We start from the raw sequence: 25,352 nt of genomic DNA, 5'->3' as shown, positions 1-25,352 counted from the left end.
ATTTTAATAAAATGTTTTGCATGCTGCTCGGCGAGATATTGGTTTTAACTCTTTCCTATCTTACCTATCGCCTGTAAAATGTGCTTTTTAGTAGTCAGCGGATGGTATAACTATTTGTGCTGCTAGAAGACTGTAACACTGTTACATGGTATTTTGCATATAGATCATGGACCGCTATCCGAGTTGTAAAAGATTAAGTAATTTTCGCTTTTTGTTTTAATCTTTAAGTAAAAGATTCCCAATCATTTTCGCTTTTTGTTTCAATTTTTGTTTCCAAACAAGTAGCTCTTTTGAATGGGTTGTGATTTTCGCCATCTTGTTTTTGGCAAAAATTGCATGTATGTAGAAAGACTAACAGATGACGCTAGGAGTAACTCTATGATAAATTTGAATATTTGTATGGAGGATGTGAGATTTTTCTGAATTTAAAAGTTTTGGAGTGCGGAAATCAAAGTTTTTGATTTTTCTTGTTAAAATTAAAATGTTTTCTGTCGTATAAAAATAGTTCCGCATGAAATTTCAAGAAAAAATAATTATTCACTGGAACTATTTTTAAACGATGCAGAACGTTTCAATTATAATGAGAAAAATCAAAAACCTCGATTTCCGTACTCCAAAATTTTTAAATTCAGAAAAATCTTACATCCTCCATACAAATATTCAAATTTATCATAGAGTTACTCGCAACGCCATCTGATTTCCCCTGATTTCCCCTCTCGTTGAACGAAACTATATCACAACCCATTGTTATATGCAAACTGAGGTTACGCAGGTCGTGTAAGATAGAAAAAATTTTATGTGAAGTAAATGACATGAAATAAAGGACGTAATCTAATATTAGGAAATAATGACCTGTGAAGTGGAGACACGACCTCCTCATTTTAGTTTGAGGGATTCTTTTGAAAAACAGCCTTTTTTATATGTGGTTAGAAATGTATTTGACCCGAGAAGCTCGAATTTCTCGAGGTACACGTACACAAAACGTACATGGTCGTGTGGGGTTTCATTTGAAAGGTAATTGAATGTGCTTTTGGGCCAAATAGGGTCTTATGAAGTTTGGATGCATCTATGATGAAATATGTACACCCAAACATTTCAACTTCTATTTCATCGTAGATGCATCCAAACCACATAGACCCCATTTGCAAATAGCACATTTAATTACCTGTCAAATGACACTCTGCACGACCATGTACGTTTTGTGTACCTCGAGAAATTTCAGTAAGAACAGTGTAAGTCTTCGGCTTAAAACTTTAACGGCACATATTTCAGTGTCGATGAATTTTAAACCCATAAGTCCCTATTCGGCTCAATAGAACATGTGATTACCTATCTAATGACACCCCACACGACCCTGTACGGCTCGCGCAACTGGAGAAATTTTTGAAAGAAAAGTGCAAGTTTTTGGTTTTTGATCACCTTTCACCAGCCACACAAACCTCGAAGAATTTTTTTGGAAGTGGTTTTGGCTTCTAGGGTCGAATACCTTTCTAGGCACATATAAAAAAGTCCACTGGAAAATGCGTTCGATTTCGGTAGGCTGTTTTTCAAAAGAATCCCTCTTTGTTATCTGTCAATGTGCACTTAAATCACCGCTGGATTGGAAGGTTTAAACTGACTTTCTTCGATTAAGGCAAAAAAGGACTCCGTGTAAGAGACAAAATTGAATTTTTCCAATATTCTCTTTGTTTACTTGACAGCTTGCTCTCTCACATGGAGTACTTTTTGTTTAGTGGAAACCATACTTAAGTGTCTAATGTATGTATAAAATCGTTTTCTGGTTCACTATGATCAGGACTCATTGGTGTGTCTAATTGAATGTCGTTACATATCACAATATATTATTAAAATTTCGTGATTATAGCAACGATTTCGTATTGAAAAGAGCACAAACAATAAAATGACACACATACACCAAAATATTGTACATCCAAAATTCCATTCTCAAAAAGGAACGGGTTAAATGGTACTGTATATCCTACGATATAAGTTTCTTTGAAAACATGGTGCAGATCTGCAGAAAGACTATATTTACATTAATTTATTGCAATGATCAGAGTATCACTCGGCCAATAAAATGCTAGAACGAACGAACACGATATCCAATAGAGATAATAAACTGTTGACCATCACCAAACTTCATAAAAATTCGTTTGAATATTTTATGTTAAGTTATGTTCCGGGTACTACAAACAGTCTAAGTTTTCCCATAAATGTTCTGAACTATACTGAGATGTGATAAGTTTCATCGATTATGGATTTGTATGCGATAAAATGCAAACCATATAGAAAATTAAGGCAATTAAACGTAAAAAATGTGGCACCAGAAATACATTTTTCCCACAGAATGTGTTTGTGTGTTCTCATCCACCACCCCTCAGCATACATAATTCATTGCCGCATTTTTTTTTTCGTTAAAGGTCAAAATTCAAATATCACAAAAATGTACAATAAACTCCAAACGTTACCAATTTCATATCGATTTCTGTAACGATTATGGCAACCTATTTCGGAAAACACAATAACATGAGTTTCTGCGGATACTTGGCATTACAATATCCCAATGTGTATTTATATGTTATAGATCTCGTCTATGCTATTGGGAAAATATAGGGTGATAGTGACAGAAAACACTCGCCGAACGAAGAAATACTACCAATATATTATTTTGAATTTTATCTTTCCACCGTTTTGGGCTGCTGCTGAAGATGAGGAGGAAGTGGCGCAGAATAGAAGAAAGGCAACACACACAAAAAAAACTGTGTGGCGGAAAAAAAAGAAGAAACTTTTGATACTTTACCATTTTCATTTCGTATGTTGAATTTATGATCTTATGAAGTATGGTTCCCATAAAAACCATTGGAAAAGTTATTTTATTCTCTGATCTAATTCAATAGAGCTTTCCGAAATCATATATTTATGTGTTTATTTACATAATCTATGGAATTTTCGGGGTTGGGTATGTGTGTGTTTTGTGGGGATATTATATTTTGTATTACACTCAAAAGAATTATATGTATTTCTATCAGAAAATGTAATGTATGATGCGAATTATACTGGGTAAAAGCTTATAATATGCCTAAAAGCTTTCAGCGATAAAAGCTATTCAAAATTAATAAATACGAAACAATGTTTGGTTGGATCAATGTACAATTATTTGGTTATATCGATACGATTTTTTGTTTATTATGAGCGGGGTATATTTAATAGTGAAGTGACAACAAAAAAAAGGATAATAATATGGTGCAGGTGGTGTTAATGATCTTAATATTAATATATTGCAATGAGTCGCAATAAAAATAATAAAAATAATTGAAAATGTTTTGTTTGTTTGGTGTTTCAAAATATCAACTTACCGTCTACTACTTTGAATTATTGGTGTTAGTATTAACTCTAAACTGTTGGATCGATTGGTGGACTTTGCGCTTGAAGACTTATTTGTCTGAGATTCCGGCATTACATCTCTACAGGGATTCTGATAAACACAATTTTATTGGCACTCAAATTTGATAAAATTCGGACGGGTAATTTTTTTTTTGTGGTTTTGTAAACGAATTAGTTTCGTTCCATTCTTGACAAGATGCATCATGCGTCATTCATCATACAACAATTAATGTTTATAATAGCTATAAACTAGAGACGTTTTTTGTTTGTGCGTGGATAGAAACATGCACACTGCCATGATAAACACATCAAACGTTTCGTTTCAAATATCCAAAGTTTTGGTTTGTAAAATTTTTGAAACGAAAATGCTTTAGAGGAAAGAAAAAGAAAATCTTAATGAAATATCGGAAAACGAGTTAGGAAAATATTGCTTTTTTGAGATTAGCAAGACGATTCTTGAGTTTTTTTGCAAACTGATGAATTGCTGATTGATCCGAGGAAATTTCCAATAATTATCCAGAGTAAACATAAAGTTCATTTCGTCTCTATTCGGTCAATTTTATGTTTCTGATACGTTAGTTCGTTAGTTCCAAATGCAATTAAATCTGTTATACTAGGTGTAAGGTTAATTATTATCAACAATAACAGTAAATCATCCGTCAATGTACATGTTACCCCACAGCAAAGAATCAGCTTTGATGTTAAACATAAATGCGGAGCAATGTTATTGGCTACTTTTCAATCGAACCCGGCCGCCGACAGCGACAATAATATCTAGCAAAGGTTCCATCGAAAGATTCATACTGTTCGCAGAAAACGTCTCTGCGTTATGTGATGAAACAAGCCAATTATTATGTTTACTGCAGCGATAAAGTGTGTGCTTGACAAATGACGCCCGTCGGTTTTATAATATAACTATAAAGGTTAATCTATTTTCCGTGCAAAGATTACGTAAATTAAACAAACAGCCAAACGGTACAAATGTACCAAAAAATATTATCTAACTCACTGATTCCACCACCGAAAATGCAAAATTACTTTCTCAACAATGTGGAATTAATTTTTATCCACGACGCAGCGCCACAGTGTTGGATTACATAAAAACGAAATACCCATTTACTCACGCAATCCAACACTGCACGGCGTAAAAGCCTAACGTTAAGCCTTTGAGTGAAATGCTCTTACATTTCATTGGGACAAATGATGGAAATGGCTTTTGGAGGCATAATTGAACTCGTCCACGGCTTGGATCAAGAAATTTCACACAAGCAGTTCCATTCCCATCGACAAGTAATGAACTTTACGTGCTACGGCAATGTAAACCACGCTACATTCATATCTGAAATATGCATTTACATTGCCTAATCACATAAAACACAGTACATACGTGGCTCTAAATTTTTATTGTAACGAAGGGACCGCTTCGGATCCGGCTATCACGCCAGAGAGCAGCTGCAGAAATCGGATGCATTTTCAAAAAAATTCTTCAAAGCTTGTGTTGCTGGTGAGACTTGTATTTTTCTTACAACAATTTCTCCAGTTACACCAGCCGTACAGGGTCGTGTGGGGTGTCATTTGAAAGGTAATCACATGTACTATTGAGCCGAATAACCGCACATATTTCAGTGCGAATGAATTTTAAAACAAAGAAGTATAATAGTACATGTGACCTTTCTAATGGCACCCCACATGACCCATGTACGGCTCGTGTAACTTGAGAAATTTTTGTAAGAAAAATGCAAGTTTTCGGTTTTTGATCACCTTTCACCAGCCACACAAGCTTCGAAGATTTTTTTTAAAATGGTTTTTTGGCTTCTAGGGTCGAAGTCAGGTGAATATAAAAAATTCCACTAGAAAATGCGTCCGATTTCGGTAGGCTGTTTTTCAAAAGAATCTCCCAATAAAAGTTTAGAACCTCGAACGTAATGTACTAACAGAGTCATTACACAAATGAGATGTATATGAGAAGGAGCGATTATGTTGACTAAGACATTTGGTGCATAAACACAAACTTTTTAGCAGAAAATTTCAGCTGGCAAACTTTTGAGGAAACATTTTGCTATAAAAATCGAACAAAAAGTTTCTGTGTCGACATCATTTTTAAAATTCTGAGTAACACCTTATCGATACATATATCCACTTGCTAATTTCAAAATCGCAATGTAACTGATAAGTGATGAACCTTTATGTCGTATGGAATCTGTCTTCTCTTGTTCCCTCAGTTTTCGATCATTATTTTAAAATAAAAGTTCAAATAAAAGAAAAACTTTCGTCTGCCAGATACAATTGGCTGTGAAGCTAATGTTTTCAAGAATAAACTTTTGTCGTTGCTCGACTTTTTTGTTATTTACATTTTAAACTGAAAAACTGAAAGTTCTGTATGCAAATTCCTATTTCGGGACTATGTCGGGTTGCACCGCATACGTATGATTGAACTGGAGTTATACAGATTACAAAAATGAAATTCTCTTGCTAAAATATTTACATTAAATCGAAAATTGTTTTGATTTTCTCTATGCTTGGTATGCAGTTTATTAACAACTGGATTTTAATTGCTTCATGTATATTGCAATGTTTGCCATTGCGGAAATAAATTTTTGGGTGGAAATAGATGCAGAAAACAATCAAATCATTTTCGAATTTTGTTGATTTTTTTTTATTATTCATTTGGTTATACCAATTTACTGTAAATGCTGTGAGTTCGCAAAATTTTGAGTCTCGATTTTATTCCATTTATCAAAAAAAAAAAAAAAAAATGAGTGTTTTAGTTTGGATGGAACAACAAAAATGTTGTTTACGGCGACCGCTTTCTTTTATTATCCTAATTACGTTTAAATGGGTGTACCAAGCTGTTTTTGGGACTCGGCCGTCAGTTGCAATTGGATTCATTTTTGCCGACAACTGGGAGCACAGATATGTATCTCCATTGTAACACTGATTTACTAAATCAAATTGTAGGTACTTGACGGTGATTTGTGATTTTTTTTGCTTTATGCGTCATTTTAAAACCTTTTGATATCAACGAGGAAAGGTCAACATATTTTGAAAGATCGATAGTTGACGGTAACATCATACCGTTAATAACGGTTCACATGTACCGCTAATTAAAGGTATAACATTTTTACGTGTTACGGTATGTTTCATTTTCATTTAATCACGTAAAGCATTGTACTTACGAGGTTCCAAGTTGTTATTTGACAAGTGGGGAATACACAACTTCACGGAAGAAACACAAAATGTCGATACGTACGTTTGAGTCGATCACGTTTTACGTGTGGGTCGCAAATACTACATCTCCTACGTAGTATGTACATCGAAGTCGTAAAATTCTACGTCTACATCGTTTTGTCCTCACTCAACTACAATGTACAAAACCAATGGTTCACTCAGTCGTTTATTGTACGATTTAGACGTAAAATTTCACGACTTCGATGTACATACTACGTAGGAGATGTAGTATTTGCGACTCAAACGTAAATCGTGATCGAATCAGACGTACATTGACATTTTCCGTTTTTTCCGTGTTGGTACCTCGGAAGTAATATACTATTACTTTACTAGGGAGGTAACAGGGCCATTCCCTCCCTAGAAAAACCCTTTACCTTGCTTGTAAAGTAAAATAGCATACTGCACGCAGGAAGTAATTTTGATATCTCGTATCACGATGAGTAAAAGTATCTGGATTAGAGATATCAAATTACTTCCCTGGTATAGTAATCCATCATTACATGTAAATTTACATGAGCAAATCACTGTAAGCTTTTTCATCCACAAATCACCATCAATTACCTTAGTTCAGCAGACGATTACACCTCTGAATTATGTGGAACCAGTCTCATTTCAGACAAAGACTGAAATCAAAACAAAAGCTTTGCGATGCGGTACGCTTTTTTCGCTTTAGAATTTGCGAGCTTTGCATCATCGCAAAATGGAATAGGTAATCTGAATTCGAATAAAAGGATATTCAACTAAAATCAGCGGCTTAAATAATAGAATGCGGCCAATCATAGCTCACCGACAATCATAAACGGGATGAAGAAAACATAAAATGCAGAAAAATGGAACGGCTACAATTACAGGGTTTTACAATAAATTATTTTTAGAGAACATGCGTCAATCCACATTACACAAAATAAAAAACAACAACGAGACACTGTCATGCCAAATTTATAATCTTTTACTTACATTGTGCATCGCTTGAAATAATTGCGTGTTGTTTTGGCCTCGATTATTCACATGGTCGGAATCTAAATAAAGCAATGGACCTACGTTCGTATTGGATGGGGTTACAAAATTGCTCGTATTTACACGATTTCGTTGCTTATCGTTGGTGCATGGGGGACCACTAAATTCTAATTTACCGCTACTACTTGTGTACAAACACTTATCGGCAGTCTTATAATTTTCTGAATACACGGATGATCCGGACACACCGGATATATGATAGGCAGAGGAATTTGTACAATGCGTTTGATTATTACTAAGGTATGACAGTAAAAAGTCTGACTTAACGGACGGTATTTTCGATTTATGTGCGATGCTACTATTTAAAAACGATTTTGTGGACGGCCGTCGACACGGTACACCAATATCCGATTTTGTGCCGCGTGACACTCGGCCACCATCACCATACGACGAAGCCGATGACATTGGTCGCGAATCCAAATAGCACCCATCACCATTTCGATTCAGGCTAAACGTGTATTGATTGTTATGGAAAACAGTGTTATTGTATAAGCGATTGTTAGAGCTATGTACAGGGACGATGGAATTTCTTAGATTTTGTTGATGGTTAGGATGCATGGGTGGCTTCTTCCTATTACTCACTGAATCATGAGTCACCATTGGTTGGATGATTTTGTGATGACCGGATGTGACCGACGTTCCCGACGACTTATTGGTTCCATATTTTGTGCTATCGCTTGATCTGGAGTGTAGGAAAAAAAGGAGAGAAAAAAAAATTGATTTAACCAAAGTCGTAGCAACAATTTAGAAACCACGACAGTCATTCATTCAATCATAACGATATCATAGGGAAATTGGCATACCAATGCTACTTTTTATACAACAAAAAGGACCAGAACTAAATAGAATCTAAATTCGATTTCTTCATCAAAGTGTTTATCAAACAAACACAAACGGTTTCACGAAGACCTAATAACGTTTACCATCAACACTGCTCATGACAACGGAATTTTGCTTCACAATTTTCCATCAACAATCGTACATGGAAAATGTATTCTGCTTCTGCTTCAATATAAATGCAAAGCAACACACACACACATATTGCTTCCAAATGGATAATGAAAACTTGTATGCCGAGGCCAATTGTGACAACACAATTACTATTATTTGGGGGAGGAATGATATTATTATTTAGTCGAATGTTTCCTTCACGTGCCAGCAAATGAAATAATTTACTTTGACATTCTCCGGTTTTTCCGGTGCTAATTGAAATTGAATGTAAAATGGCTTTGAAAAGTGTTCCGATACACCTAGAGCACGGTGATATTTCATTAATTTGGCAGACGTCAATTGAGCTTTTGATTTAAAATCTTATTGGCTTGATTCACATAAATCGGAAGTTATATCGAATTTAGGGTCTTCCTGGTTCTATATCGTTATTGCCACCTACAATGCGAACAGAGTCACTTACCTTTCCGATGAATACGCATAGTCCTGGTCTGCGCCTAATCCTGAGTCAGTGTGTTCGTGTGATACTCGTAAGCCTGATTCATCCAATGGATTCAAGCATGAACTAGATGGTGATATAAAATCGCCCATGCTTAAACTAGACATCATGCTGGAGGAGAAAGGACGCGTTAATCAAAAAAAAAAACAAAAACAAAAACAAAAAAATTCAAATATTTTCATTGCAATTTACCGAACTAAGCTTGAATTTCTATCACATTCTCTAGAGCTAACGGTGCTCGCAGATCGTATGGATCCGTTTATAGTAGTCGGTTCATTTCCATTCGTTTCGGGCAGATAAATTCTTTGAAAAGTTTACGGTCAAGATAAATCTTTCGCTTTGATATTCCGTTTTCTCTTACCCTCGAATTCGATCGACTCGATCCTTAATGGCTGTGTTTTTATGCACCTTCACGGAATTCGCATTCGATCGCTTCGACGAATGTGTTTCCACCACTGTGTACGGAATTTCGCGCAATTGACTCTCACTCATGCCAGCCGTGTCAACCAGATCGAATTGTAAATGTTTGGCCAGTTCACTCGACCATACGCGAGAGCGACTATCCGATGGTGACCTTCAAAAGTTTGTTGTCATTGTACAGCAAATGGACAAACAAGAAAATGAAAAATTGAACCGAATCCGAAACGAACCTGTTCTTTTTATGCCGTCGACTTCGATGGTGGCTGCTGCTGTGACTATGCGAATCGGTATCATTATTTTGATGTTTCGTAGCTAGGCTACTCTTCATGACCGATGCTTGTTGTACAGCACTGCCGCCCGTCAATTCAGCTTGCCTTCGTTGTACTTCATGCCATTGATGATTGGAGTCAACCAGAACTTCCACTGAACCGGACGATTTTCGATGACCGGAGAAACTACGCGTTCTACTACTATCGTTATCCGAGCCGGAGTCATTTCGACGATGCTTCGATCGTTGCCGTCGATGTTTGCGATGCGAATTGTGCGACCCTCTAGACAATTCACTTTCATTGTCTGATGTGCGCCGTCCCTTATGCCTATGTCTAATGTAAATTAAAGAGAAATTTCTACAAAATACTGTCGAAGGAAAGTCAATGCGGAGCATACTTTTTACAAGATCTGGAGTCATTTGACGATTGACTTTCGACAGAACTGGAACGAAACCGATGTGGAGGAATGTTGGTTTTCCGTGTGGTAGCTGACCGCACCGATCGAGGACTAGCTGTTACACCGAATAAACCTTTCTGCTGTGATCGTGCCCACGGAGCACTCTTAATGCTTCGCGGAGAATCAGGCGCTCGACTCGTATTGTTATTGTTATTATAGGCTGACTGTTGACGAATCGATAACGTTGACGGAACTATACAGGTAGACCGGTACGGACTATCGAATCTATTGGAAGTTCAATTTTATGATCAGTATTCTGTGTGCGACGATAACACTGTAAATTGACTTTACACTTGCGCCGGTTGAGGTATCGATACAGTTTTAATTTCGGATTTAGCGTTATGTTTGTTAATGTCTAAAATTTTCGTTTCAGCTATCTCGTCGAATGAACGCCTTGGTTGTCGTCTAGATGGTGTTCGTTTAAAATTCGGTGGCGACCTGCCATGTTCAAGAGCATCTCTAACAGCTTGTTTTTCTGTTCTGCCACTGAAAAAATGTTACAGGGAGAGAGAACACAAAATTTTTATTTTTTTTAATGTTTCATTAAAACGGTATGCCTGAATAATTTCTCTGAATTTAACGGAACATAAAATAAAGTGCATTTGAATAAAATAAACTTCAAGTTTTCGGATTGTTGGCTTGCAATAAATTTTTTTTCCCTCTCTCTCTCTCTCTCTCTCTCTCGATTTACAGCAGAACTTTATGTGCTGTTATAATAAGAGGCTCAATGCCATTGAATTTAGTTTACTTTTGTTAGTGAAATCATTTATTTTACAATAAGCAAAGTAACTCAAACAACCAACCAAGTAATACGGTAAAGTAGAGGAAATGTTCAGTTTTTATCGTGGTTTTTCCTCACTTCTCTAGTTCATGTTCGCATTGCGAGCATTTAAATGCCGATTACAACTATATGTACGTAGAGGCGAACAGGAAAGCTGTAAAATTTTCTAAAACTTTTTCAATTTATTAACCGAGTAATATTTTTATGAAATTTCCGTTATTTTATGTACGCTCCATGGGAGTGGACCATAATCCTTAAAAATTACATTCATCGATATTTTTGTATAAGGCACGAATGCATTTCAATTGACTTGAGAGTTGTTGTTGAAAGAGTGATATATTTCGATGAATACAGAAAACATGTACTGTTCAGATTTGGTCTCACGATTGGACCTTTCACAGACGTATGTATATTAGCAGCTTTTCTATCGGATCTATTACTTCATTTGATATAAGAAATTCAAAAAAAAAGATTGAAAATCTTTTACTTTGTTTTTTTGGACAAGGTTTTTGCTGCATAAGACCGCATTAGTCACAGCTGATCGTTTATTCATGAAGTCATTATCGAAGAGAGGATAGCCGTCCGTAAGACATATTCATGCTAAGCACAAAATATGAACCAGATCAAAAGAGAAGCAAATTTCTCAATTCAGTGAGATACGATGTGTATGGTCACACTCGACCTACAGTCTTCAACGACTATAGTCATACTCGATACAATGGCCTCGAGTGACAAACTACACCTCTAGTGCCTAAAAAAGCATTTACCACTCGGTAACATGAGTAACATGAGCGAAAAGTACAACTGTCGTTGAATTTTTTTAAATTTTTTTTACACCACCGAGTGATTGACGCTTTTATAGACACTCGAAGCCGTGCACCTCATGTTCAAAAAAAAATCATTTATCATCAAAAAAGCCAACGAAAGTTTTACATTACGTCACTGAGTTCAAAGCGAAAGTTAAATTTTTGTAAGGCAATATTTGATCACGTGAACTTCTCGGCGAAGGCTGACTAAGAATATGTCTTCACAACGATAAAGGAAATTGAAAAATAGAATGACACGGGCCCAAACAAATCCATATTTTCCGAAATCGCCAGAAACTATTCGGGTCGATTTTATGCGATTCAATTTTTAAATTGATTTTCGAAACAAATTGGACCGGTTGATATTGTAATTCGATTCAACACAGAAAACAGATTAGCACGTAACGTCTATACATAGCTTTCGGGGTAGATGCTTTGAAAAGGCGCTAAAACTCTACGAAAATTCAGTAATAATTTATCTACCTGTAACGAAAACGAGAACCAAGTGCAAATAATTCAGCCGGACCCTCCTGAGATTGCATTGGTGAAACACGAACTAATCGGAAGAAGGCGTGATGTTCGACACAACATCGCCATAGGTGTCGACAGGCTGATTTCCGTGGTGTTTCAAAACCGTATGTACTCACCTCATTCTGCAAAAATTATTTTCGTATTTTATAAAATATTATTGCACCGAATGGCGTTAGTGTGAGTAGCAGTCGAGTTAAGTTTAATCAAAAAAAAAAAAAAGAATTTCAAATTCAAATCAAATCTTGTCATAATAGCAGCAGCTTTTGTTGCAATCTAAATAGGTTGTTGAGTGTTGCCAAAACGAATCCTATCCACATTTGCGCTATCTTTATATGTATCGTATAAACAACAATGAAAACGCACATAGCACTTACATTTTTATCACATACTCGTAACATAAAGTAACGTCCTTTAAAGTAAACTTTGGCTATTCGTGGCCAGTAATAGTAAGCTACGGTGGTTTTATTGCGTAGCACAACAATTCCGCTGGGTGTTAGACCAAGAAAGTACTCGACGCTGTCCTCACCCTAAGATGAAATAAAAGGCAACATTATTACGGCTGTTTCTGTGGTATATAGAAGAAATTGTGCAAATAAGTTTTTTTTTCTCCGTTCCAATATGTTTATGTCAACCCTAATGAAAGCTGAATTCGTTGTGCGGTAGATAGAGAGAGACGAAGGATCGATATAAAACCCCGATTTACTCTGGTTATCTGATTATATAACGAAATCGTTGTTGTACCTTGATAACGTAGTCACGTTTCGATCATGAAATTTTATAATAAAATCTCTTTGCAAAATTGAATCAAAGCAGAGACGAAAATATGTACTTTATTGAGCGTATTTACGAATGAAGACATAACATGTTCCGTTCCTTCATGTTGTTGTTGTTGTTGTTTTTTTTTCGTCAATGTTAAGTAAACATAAACACAGCCATCGTCCCCGAAATTTGTTTCATATTTTAGGGGAGCTCATATAATATTTGCATTTTCTGCAAAAAAATGTATTTGCTCTCCGAATGGTCATCTTTTATATTATCTCATTGTACGTGACAATAAGGTTACACTTTTGCGTAGTTCAGAAAGGCTTGTTTAAGAACAGAAAAAACCAATCAAAAGCAATGGTTAGCAATGTTATTTGTTGTTGATTGAAAAATTAGTCGATTAGACCATGTCCGAATGCGTGCTTCGTACCATCACAATTTCCTGTACAACTTAATAAAATAATTATTTCTTTTGGCGTATAAAAAGTTAATAGAAACATGCTATTGTTCCACTCATGGTGTCGTAATTGAAGGCCCGGTGTTCCACCAATCATTTTTATCTCGATGAAGAACATCGACCTCAGCCAAATAGGCTGAGAAATTTCTTCACATTTCCAACACACTTTTCAGCATATTTTCGATAGTAGCTGAATATGGAGCTGTTGTCGAGCACAATGTAAAACTTCGTGAACACACCTTGTTCAGTTATGGAAGCGAGTGTGAACTATATAGCCAGAGACTGGTGTGGTAGAAACCTTGTTCATGTTGCGTTATGAAATGTACATTTTGCTTAATACTTAGATTAGAATAGATTAGATTACTTAGATTACTCAAATACCTGTTCGGGATGTGCTTTTTATGTAGGTGGAAGCACTGTGTTTCGAAAGTAATTTTCTTTATGTTGCACACACTGTAGTTTCAGATATATGTCAAAGGTCTTAAATTTGTGTCAGGCGGATCTCTTTTTTCACTAAGCAATCTGCGTAACCTTCCAATTTATTTCAGTTTGCTCGCCTGGAGTGGTTCATGTAGGAGATGGGGTCCTAAAGGGGCTTCAAGATTATTTTAATGTTGAAATGGTAGTACAAAGGATCCCATGAGTGATCTGTGTGCATTCGCCCTAACCGATAAAATGTTTAACCTTCCAATTAAACAATCTTGAATTTGTCGACAACGCATGGCAACGTGTAAAAAAAAATCAAAACTCACTAGAAAGCGGTGGCGATCTACTTGACAACGAACATAACATCAACCAATTCCATAGTCTATTCATTACCGAACATGAGCGACCTTGCTCTTCAAATTTGAAATGTTTTAAAGTACAATTTCCGTCACTGCAGCCAGAGTTGCAGAATACTTTTAGGAAATTATGTACGCGGAAATATTTGTTGGAACTTAATGTTCTTGTTTTGGCCTGTGACGCAAAGCCACACTTGTATAGTTCTGTTTTAAAGTTGTTTGAAAGGCGCCTTCAATCACAATAAGATTAGCTAGCGTGTAGGTATCTCGGTGTGTGAAAACATCGGCGTTATCAATATTTCAGCGTCTTCCCTTTCCGGTTTACTATAACCACAGAAAGGGGAGTGGGGTACTACGGTACTTAAATATGAATTAATTCATATCTCCACTACTGTTTGTCATTCATTACAACCGTAAACAGATCTCGACAATCCATTAACAACTATGTATATTTAACACATTTGGCATTCACACAAAACATTATGTCATATTTGTGGGTAAAATGAAAGGGACATCTGGCCCATGTGTGTCATGTATGTATTTATATACATTTTGTATACAAAATAATCTCCTGCGAAAAGTATACACTAAAGTACAAGAGCAGCGTATATTATACGAAACTTTTGTTTCCTTTGTTTATAAGTTACTTGTGACTGTGGGACAAAAAGTACTATAAAAGTAATTACTGAACCCAACGACAATAAAATGACTATTCCACATTTCTCCCATATAAATATAAAATAAAACAAAACTCATTTAGAGGCATGCATAAGACTTGTGTTTTTAAGTCTTCTTGCAGTCGGGATATTTTCATGATTTGCATGAGAGCAAATTGTGCAGATATATTTTACATGCTGGATTACTTGTGCTTAAATAACTCAATTTAAAACTAATTTTGAATTGCACATACAATTTCTAGAATTAATTTCAAGTGTCTCCGTATAATTTTCTCCAACTCTGTGAAGGACTTTTCGAGGGTTGACATTATTAAATAAAGGTGTGGAGTATAGTGCTTTACAAATGAAAATTAATTTAAATCGAAAAGAACTTACCAGCACCGGATGCAAATCCACGCCGTACATATCATTCCATTTAACTTTTTCCAAATAGTTTAATTCGGCCGCAGACGGTGACATTCCTTTCAATTGTTGATGAAGTTCCATAACTCGATTTTCCAGCTCTTTTGATTGATTTGCAACGAGTCGAAATTCGGATACATATCCATTTGAATGTCGACGGGGATCATAGTCACCGAGTTCAGCTGGTAGGAAAATACGATAAAAGTTTTAGAGATGGAATGGAAATTGTTAACGATGTCTTATTTCTATCAGCGTACGTTGCGATTTAATCCAATCGTTATCGGTTTGTATGAAAACGATAAACCGCACGACTTAAAAGTCTTTTTAATCGATGAGGAAACACATTCTCAGAAGATTGGACAAAATGGATCAGAAGTTCTTTTCGCAGTTTTCTTCTTGGAAGTATAGGAAAACGAAATCGAAGACACAATTTTTGTCAACGAATAAGAAATCAACTGGTTGGTTGAAGGTCTTTCATACAGATGATTATACACCATCATTATCATATTTAGCATCATCATGAATTAATTTTATACAGCAAATCAGCCTAGTAAGATAACTTCTAATAACAAAAGAAAAATTTAACTTTAATTCGAGCTAATTCTGTGAGGGTAAATTGCGGAAAACATTGTATCAAAAGCATGAATTACTGTCAAATTTATTGGTATTTATCAGGCTAAAACTCGCGAAATTTTAGTCGGCTTTTGTCTGTGTTATTTTCTTTTTCGAAAATTTTTGAAATTTTTTATAAGAAACGCTGTATACGTCGATATGATTTAGGCGCTTGCTCTTGCTTTTGAAAAGTAAAATTTACGAGATTCTTTGGCTTGTTAAAGTTCGGTCAACTTGTGAAAAACGTTATATCAAAAGTCTGACACGGTGATGAAAAAAAAATTAAAAAGTTCTTGTGGGGTCGAGACAAAAGTTTTTTGTTCCGACACAACACAATGTTGACGGTAAATTTTAAAAATATTTGACAAAAACGAGTCTTCTTCATACACTTCAAAAATTTTACAGAAAATGATGATAAATTATAGTTGTAAAAAAGCGTCTCATGCTATCCAATCCACCGATAAAAAATAAAGAGAGAATTTAGGAAAATGTGAGAAAATTAAAGAAAATATTGGTAAATGTTTTTCCCAAAATAGTCCCTGAGCCACACATTGGATCTTTGGTAGTCTGCTAATCTGTTACATTGTCAAAAATGAAAATGAAAAACCACGTCGATGATTAACCCGCCCAAACCCGGCCTTCCGGAAAAGTTTGTACAGAAACACATAATATTAGATGTAGCACAAAATCACAAATAAATCAAGAAAAATCACAAAAAATCAAGAAAAATTTAAAAAAAAATCAGAAGAAAAAAAAAGTTGTTACCCTCTCGCACAAAATGTGCATTTCTGCCAAAGTTTGTTGGCACTGACAGATTTCATAAATAAAGTTAAATCACTGGGTTCTTCACCTCTTCAGTTAATCAAAGAGTTAAACTTATGAGCGTCGGTAAACGTTAACACCTAAATGAAATCTTTTTGATACGAAAAATGAAATTGACATCTAAAACTTGTCAAAGCGTGCAAACAAACACCATTTGCGACAGCGTTCTGGCCAGGTCATACAGTGGCTGAATTAAAACGTACGTCGCCACGGGCTGTACACAAAAGTATAGCACCAATGATTCTAAATTTAAATTTAATTTAAAGAATTTAACGGCCAACATGACTCGATTCTATTGTAGGAAAAATTATCATAATTACGAATCATTTTCTATTGTTGCTTCAAATATGTCGGTTTGATTTGGATGTTTGGACACAAAACTAACCCGACCAACCAATGAGGTGACCATGATAACGAAAAGGCCGATGAGCTGGCGAGAACAGTACGTATAGTAATGACAATATTGTAAGTGGAAAAGAACTCGGTCCAACTTTTTGAAGACAACATTTCTTTTTCGGTTGGAGCTGTAATCACACTAGTCAAAACAAATCAGTAATGATCTTAATGGAGGCATGTATTATTTGAACTGTTAGTGGGGATGATGTGAATAAAATATGTACTTCCGGTAGAACACACTATATAGCTTCGGCTAGCAGATAACATTGGATGCGGTGGAAGTGATTCATTACGTGTGGAATCAATTTGTGATACGAGCCAAACTCACGAGTGTGTTTAAAGCAACGAGGTTTGGAAAGTGTTTTTTTTTTGACAAGTGTAAAGTTTGTATATTCGAGCCGAAGGAGGTATATAACTGCACGAGTCAAAATAACACTTTCCAAACTGAGTTGCTTAAAACATACGAGTGAGTTTGTAAGTTCACAAAATTGATTCCTGCAAGTAATGGATTACTTCCATAAGGGGTACACATGCATGTAATAGTGAACTTTCAAATAGGGCTAGCAATAAATACATTTCCATTCGAAATGTAATTCACACGAAGTATACTACCGCAAAGCATATCTACCAGAACTTTCACTATGCATAGGGGATCGTGTTATGTGAAAAGATTTTTTTTTGTCAATGGGAATTTGATAACGCGTACATAACACGTCTATTTTCCATTTCTAAACGCAATTAGAATTGATAGTATGGAAATTAATCGTAAATTTATTCATTTAATCATAGGAATATAGATGTATATTTTCTATCCACATCACTACTTGTCATAGTGCGAATGGAATGATGGAATCCATTTCATACTTAATGTAATTGCTGCGGCCCTTTTTTACCCGATACAATTTTTTTTTTATTTGTGTTCAATGTTTACACTTCATATATTTTCGATTCGTTGCCATAGTTTGAAGGGTAAATGGCAACATTCAAATGGAAAATAAAAAAAAATTTGAAATTTATTATCATATACACACAGAGATGTATCGTATCTAGTAGCTGCCACATGTATACATTTGTATACATATTTGTACTAAAAGCACAAAACTGCAGCCATACACGTTCTATATAGACAATGTTATTTGGATCGGATCTGGTTTTCTTTCGTACATCTCTCTATATAAGTGTATACAATGTGAAAAGTTATACACGAAAATAGTTCAATGCTTTCAACACGAAAAAAACACAGCGGAGAAATAAACGTCCCTTTTTCCGACAATAAAATTTTCGAACTGTTATTTATTTGGTTATTGAAGGGGGTGAGGTCATGTTATACATGAGGTTGTCAGTTATGGTTCAATATGTTTGAAAGCGATAAAATGAAGAAAAATTGCAAATTTAGTTAGTAATTTCGATTCTTTGTGATGGGGCATTTCAAAAATGTAATCGATGTGTGAGCTGAGCGCTCACATGTCTGTAGGTTCGTAAATTCTGACGAAAGGAAGGTTTAGCAGAAATTTACGGACATCTTTCAACTCTGTCGGAACAATGTTCCCTACCCACTCATGGTTCACGTTGAGTGAATTTAATGAATAAAACAGAGCTGTTTCTACCTCGGTCTGAGCTTGATGTTGTTTAATGTTTAATGTTTTTCTGTTCGAGTGTTGGTTAAAGTTTTTTGCTGCTGCTTGTTTGCTACGCTAGGGAATTTTTCAAAGTAGCTTTCCGTAAGTGTCCGAACTTTTGACCAAAGAGGGGTCAAATGTTTTCATTGTAAACTTTCGAACACAAGTTCATTTGAAAGTTTTTACAGTTGTGTGTGTGTGTGTGTGTGGAAACAACTGATGATGGCGTCCAACGACACAACGATTTATCTTCACAGGATCCACTTCAAGGATTTCGATGCACGTTCGTTCATGCGTAGCGTTAAAGTAGACGACATTAACTGAAGTTAATAAAATGAAAAAGTAAAAACCTGATTATTGGAATTTTTTACAAATTGCATGAAAAATTGTTCTGATTAATTGAGTAAAAGAATATGAAAATTTCTTAGACGTATTTGTCCCCACGAAGCCCTGCTTCACAGTCTATTTCAACGAAATATGTAAAGTGATCTTCGCTTCTGGAATATAATCCTAATGACGGAAAAAAAACTTCACTTTTAAAATACACTTTCATTCAATGATTTTACAGCGTACCTTTTGTCAATCCCAACGAGCTCTGTATTCATTGTATACGGCTTGACGGTAACAAAAGGTTGAAATCATATTGCCTTAGCTAAGAGTTCCGTGGAACTAATGCGTTTCTATTTTCGATGATTGCGGTGTTTAAACACGTCCTTTTGGCAGAAAGTAAACCAACAATTCTCTTTCCCGAGTGTTGAGGTAAAAATGGATCGGTTCGTGTTAATCTTATCTCGCCAAAGAAGAACGACGAGCAGTTTACAAACTGCTCGAAGTTTTAAGAGTAGGCTATACCAACCACAAACATTTATATTGTTTGCTGATGAGAACTAACATACGCTTAAGGCCCGTCATTGGGAAATGACAGGACAGTTTCCCGAAAATGTATGGAAAATTTTATCACGAAAATTCACCGAAAAGATTCAAAGGAACTCACCCATGATGCTTTCCATTGTATTCGTGCACCGTCTCTTTATGTCCCCAAGGCATATTTAAACACTAAAACACTTTTTACTCGATGCAAAAACAAAATTTATTTTTTGTTTTGTCGCGACAAAAACACAGAAAATATTTCGACACAACTGTGACACTCCGCTATTATAAGGACTAGAATGAATGTTTGCTGTGTTCACTTCGGCGGTAAAATATTTCCATTCAAAAAAGTGCCCGACACTTCAACGATGGTAGACATTTATTAAAATTGTAACCTCTCCCACTTCTTTAGTAAGCTAACAAGACTTCGCTGAGTCTAATTAAGCCACCTCTTTGAACAAAAATATCGGCTGAGGTCGAATAATTCTCCGCTGAGCTTTAACAAACCTCCGCTGAGCTCTAATAATTCTCCGCTGAGCTTTGACAAACCTCTAATGAGTTCTAATAATTCTCCGCTAGGCTTCAGTAAGAGTCCGTCAGATCTTAGCACGTTGTAGTAAGGCAATGAAGCTAAGCGAACACTCAATAAGCATCAGCGGATACCTAATAATTGTTGCTATGATTTAATAAGACTCCACTTAGCTTTGGCAGATCTCCGCTGAGTGTCCGACTCGCTCCATTAAGCCTTCCTGCAACTTGCTTAGGCCCAACGGACACTAGCGGAGAATTATTAGAGCTCAGCGGAGGTTTGTTAAAGCTCAGCGAAGAATTATTAGAGCTCAGCGGAGAATTATTAGAACTCAGCCGATATTTTTATTCAAAGAGGTGGCATAATTAGACTTCGCAAAGTCTTCTTAGCTTACTAAAGAGGAACGAACATTTATTTACGTTCAGCGCAGTCAGGTTTCTTTGAATCTTTTCGGTGAATTTTTGTGATAAAATTTCCCATACATTTTCGGGAAACTGTCCTGTAATTTCCCAATGACGGGCCTTTAATGGTGTTGTGGTTTCGTCTCATTTCAGTTTTCAAGCACGGCTCGGCTCGGCTCCACCTCGTTAGGACAAGCTTACGACTAGTACCGAAAAATTCAACTTTTCATCACTCGTAACAAAATGTACTATTCTTTCGGTAATAATATAATAACAATTGCTCAATAAATGCAACGAAAGTATATCTCGACACTCAATTGAGAAAATAACTATTTGTTTGGCTTGTCGCATATTATTACGAATTATAAAAGCTCCTTGATAAATGACACATAACTGTGCCCATTAATTATTTGTATTTTTATGTTGTAAAAATGTGGTTAAAAGATTTGAGATACCGTTAATATGTTATCATTAAAAATGATCATGATTCAGTATACTCAAATGAATTCCAGTATTGAATTAATTAAATTGTTCAAACTAAAATCGAACGAAAAATGCATTTTGTTAATTAAAAAGGCAATATGTACGTTTACAATATATCCCCTGCGAATATACCAGTTGTATGCATTGAATTAAAATAATTGCTGAATCAAATTTGGCAGTCCAATCATATCTCATTCACCCTCATCATTGAATATACTGCAAAATTAAAATAAGGAAAAAAAAATGTTTTATTGAATAGTAGTGACAAGGGGCCATTAAAAAATTACGCATTTAGGGGAAAAGGGTTGCCTCACAAAAGCGCACGCTTCATACATTTTACGAAAGTTTTGCCATTTCCATTTATTTTGACTTATACGTATGAGAAAATTGTCTGAAACTCTAAATTTTTCGAGCCTTTTTCGTTATACAAGAAGTTGCAAAATGGAATTGTTTTTGTCAGTAGTTGTGAACACATCGTGTGACAGAACAACTCCTCCATATACGGTAGATTTCTCTTCTTTTTAGAGATATTTCTGACAGGATGGAGCTTCATACACTTACACATCTGCCTGTCGAAAGTACCTACGGAGAACAAAGCTTTACGCAATCCCCTGCGAAAAGTATCCAACTAATTATTATTGAGAGATTAATAAGTAAGCCAACGCATGAACGTTTAGCTAGATAGCGAAATATTCTTTTCCCTGTTATTTTTACATACTTTTCTCTAACACTAATCATTAAAATATTGCATAGTTCGCTTGGAAAACAATTCAAAAAATTCTAAGTTGATGTATGATTATGACTTCTGACGTCTTACTATTTCAATTTTCTTTTTCATTGGTGATTTTAAATCGATCTTAAAAAACGTTTCTGGACAACGATGAAAATACCTTCGATTTTTGTTGTTTAGTGGCATACACAACTGAAATAAAAACAATAACAAAAATCACGATTCCCGGCTATAAGAGTCACTTTTCCATGAATTCACAGAATGTCGTTTTGAAGATTTTTAGTTCACTGCGTATTTCTGACCGGCATGTTATTCACTTTTTTTCGCACGGAGTGAAATTAAATTTTTTTTCGCCCACTTATTCAAAGAAGGCTTCATTTTTATAATTAAAAACCTTGCAGAGACCAGAATTCGAACCCTCGACACGAAAAACGTTGTAGATACCACCGCCGACTTCTAAGGACAAGTGAGGCTTGGGCACCATTACTAGAAGATCAACTGATACTAGGCGAAAGTAGTTTTACAGCAAAATGAATGAAAAGTGTCCACTGGGCACCACTGATCCCACCGTAGGTATGCTGGTATATTATCGCACATGATGACTAGTCGCTCTCGGCTTCGCCTCTGGTCAACAATCGCGACATTTAGAGCGATGAAATACCTTCATACCTACCTTACCTACGTACTTTATGCAATGTACCTATAAAAAACCATCACAATGTCTACTCATACCCTAATCCTATATCGAAATGAGATTTTATTTCGATACATGGTGAATGAGGTTTCTATGGAACAATTTCTCAATGCAATTTGATCAATGGAAATTTTACTTTGAACTTCATTGTTCTTTGTTCCAGTCATTGTTTTCATGTTTTTTGTTTGGCTAATTGTGATACAGTATTAGTACGAAGTATAATGTGCACCTCGTTGCACAAGTTAATTTTTGTACATAAAAGTGACTTCATGTAACATTGAACTCTATTTTCTAACGCATGGCAATGGGCCACGAGCCAGCGGCGAGATTTGGAATTGAAGTCGATAAAAATCCTCCTAGCATGCGTAAGGAACTACGTTTTCTCTAATGTGTATCGGAAGTGTGTGAAATCGATATATTTCCTCATTATATAATAGTAATTTATGCAACTAGTCACTGCGCTCGTTTGATAACATTACATCTAGCGACAAGAACTACCACTTTCGCAACGTGCTGCATACAACGTTTTCTGCAACCAGCTGCGAAAATTTTTTCAGAAGGAGTGATGAAAAGTAAATCCATTTCACCACTAGTGACGAAAAGTAAAATATAGAAAAACAGAGAAAAAGTTCAGTCTTCGCAGCGCAGTAAAAGAAAATTCCCTTCCTAAATCAAAAATTTTTTTTAGTACAAATATGCTCGAAAAGTATTGCACTGCATATCAAGAACGAAGCGCATTGTTTCAAAAGCATATGTATACGTACAAATCGTTATACCAATCTTATTTATCCAACCACTCCTATGGTCTTCTTTATTACAACATTTTTTACGAATCAACAAATTGAGTATATTATATACAGTTTTCCATTGGCTCGACAAAACAATCAATGGGTAAAATAAAACAACATCACTTACATTGCACGATGAAAGCACCGATCTCAGAAGCTAGCTCAAATGAAACCGGCAGTCGTCCCTGCAGGACATCTTGTTTAACTTGCAGAAATAATTGATACCTAAATAAACAAAACGTAATTACTGATAGAATTGAAATTGAATCAAAATGATTAAGTGGTTGCTATAATGTGGTTGACGGTTGTAATAGTATGTTGTTCTGTTTAAATAAATACAGTTTATTATTTGTTATATCAGAGAAATACCATTAATTTCATTAAAACATGCTTGTTTACAACGAGATGATGTGAAAATTAATTAAACTAAGTACATTTTGTGTGTGTGTGCTCACTTTAGGTAAATGCACTTTGTGGTCATTTACCACGTTCTTAACGAATGTTTAAGTTTGCTGGATTTTGTATGCAAAGCAAACGGAATGAAAACTTAACCAGTTGTATTTACGCTTACTCAGCACATTTTCACAGCGTTCTGCTGTGTTATGTATGACTAGGAATGCAAAGAAAAGGCTAATTTCGGTGGTCAGCCACTTAGTGTGAGTCTGAAATTTGTGTAGAAACGTTATCTCAAACAAGATATATCCCTCGTTTTACATTTTATATGGTGTTTGCGCATCAAATTTTGAGTAATTGGTGAAACATTGCCCTAGTATATTGCAGGGACGTAAGTACTGTTTTTATGGAAGAACTGTTTGAATGGAAACAAAATTTAATGCAGATTCGTTTAAGACCTTGGGTTTGTTGTAACGTCCTCCAAAGTTATATCACAGATGTTTTACAGCAGCAAAATGACTGATAAAATGACTTTCTCGTGATAAACTATAAGAAAATGGCTGATAGGGGATTTCCAATCATGTGCGCCTTTCTTAACCTTAAGAGTGATATCGTCAGATCTTCAGGTGATTTTTTTACTTTGGGAACACGCGGTCTCCGATTTTAATGAATGATAGCTCGTTGGATTCGTCTTTCGATTCTAGGAAACACGTATCTTTCACTTTTTCTAAAAAAATGTGTTTTTAGCCCCGTACGAAGTACGAAGGGGCTTATAGGATTACGATGCCGTGTGTAATTGATGGAATTCGAAGCAGACGGTAAGGGCAAAGTGTTTGCCTATGTTTATAGATGACGAATCCGCAATAAAAATTTGGGCCGTCTGTCCGTCTGTCCGTCTGTCCGTCTGTCCGTCTGTCCGTCTGTCCGTCTGTCCGTCTGTCCGTCTGTCCGTCTGTCCGTCTGTCCGTCACGTCGATATCTTGAGTAAATCAAATCCGATTTCAAAAATTTTTTTTTTCCCTGAAAGATAGTCAAAATAGTGAGGCTAAGTTCGAAGATGGGCATATTCGGGTCGGCCCTTCGTGAGTTAGGGCCACCTAAGTGATTTAAGGTCTTTTGGTGATATTTATGGCAAAATAAACGATGGAAATGTAAATGACACGGCAAATGATAGGTATTGTCAATACCAATCCAGGAAAAAAAAGTTTTTTAAAATCGGGTGAGTGGACCGTGAGTTAGGGCCTTAGAAGTGAAAAGCTACTAGGGCCCTATGTGTATTTTACATAGAACTCAAGTAAATTTCATCCGTTTTTCGTAATTTTTGTTTCATTTGAAAGATAATCGAACACCGAATAGAATGTTGTTGAAAAAAATTAAATTTGGGTCCTTGGACTAAGGCCGCTACTAGGGGCCTATGTGTATTTTACATATAACTCGAGCAAATTTCATCCGTTTTTCGTAATTTTTGTTTCATTTGGAAGGTAATCAAAGGCCGAATAGAATGTTGTTGAAAAAAATTAAATTTGGGTCCTCGGACTAAGGCCGCTACTAGGGCCCTATGTGTATTTTACATATAACTCGAGCAAATTTCATCC

General features: G+C 35.7%; 1 protein-coding gene and 1 long non-coding RNA gene across 2 annotated transcripts in view; one reads left to right on the top strand and one right to left on the bottom strand.

Moving 5' to 3' along the window:
• The window catches only part of LOC119067877 (band 4.1-like protein 4), an 84,920-nt gene that overhangs the window by 729 nt on the left and 58,839 nt on the right, over positions 1-25,352 (bottom strand). The window contains exons 6-17 of the mRNA XM_037171146.1: positions 23,492-23,589; positions 15,394-15,602; positions 12,715-12,867; positions 12,293-12,462; positions 10,514-10,708; positions 10,163-10,447; positions 9,727-10,098; positions 9,438-9,650; positions 9,269-9,379; positions 9,041-9,187; positions 7,570-8,311; positions 3,357-3,475 (exon numbers count right to left, since the gene is read on the bottom strand). Coding sequence (XP_037027041.1) covers positions 3,357-3,475; positions 7,570-8,311; positions 9,041-9,187; positions 9,269-9,379; positions 9,438-9,650; positions 9,727-10,098; positions 10,163-10,447; positions 10,514-10,708; positions 12,293-12,462; positions 12,715-12,867; positions 15,394-15,602; positions 23,492-23,589 — 2,814 coding nt within the window. The remainder of the gene's footprint in view (positions 1-3,356; positions 3,476-7,569; positions 8,312-9,040; positions 9,188-9,268; positions 9,380-9,437; positions 9,651-9,726; positions 10,099-10,162; positions 10,448-10,513; positions 10,709-12,292; positions 12,463-12,714; positions 12,868-15,393; positions 15,603-23,491; positions 23,590-25,352) is intronic.
• Positions 295-23,964, top strand: LOC119067900. The gene is made up of 3 exons (XR_005086061.1): positions 295-746; positions 16,781-16,789; positions 23,953-23,964. It is a non-coding gene; the product is annotated as an uncharacterized LOC119067900 (long non-coding RNA).

This window comes from Bradysia coprophila, assembly GCF_014529535.1.
Source record: "Bradysia coprophila strain Holo2 chromosome X unlocalized genomic scaffold, BU_Bcop_v1 contig_130, whole genome shotgun sequence".
NCBI lineage: Eukaryota > Metazoa > Arthropoda > Insecta > Diptera > Sciaridae > Bradysia > Bradysia coprophila.
This window is presented reverse-complemented; position numbering and strand designations above follow the sequence as displayed.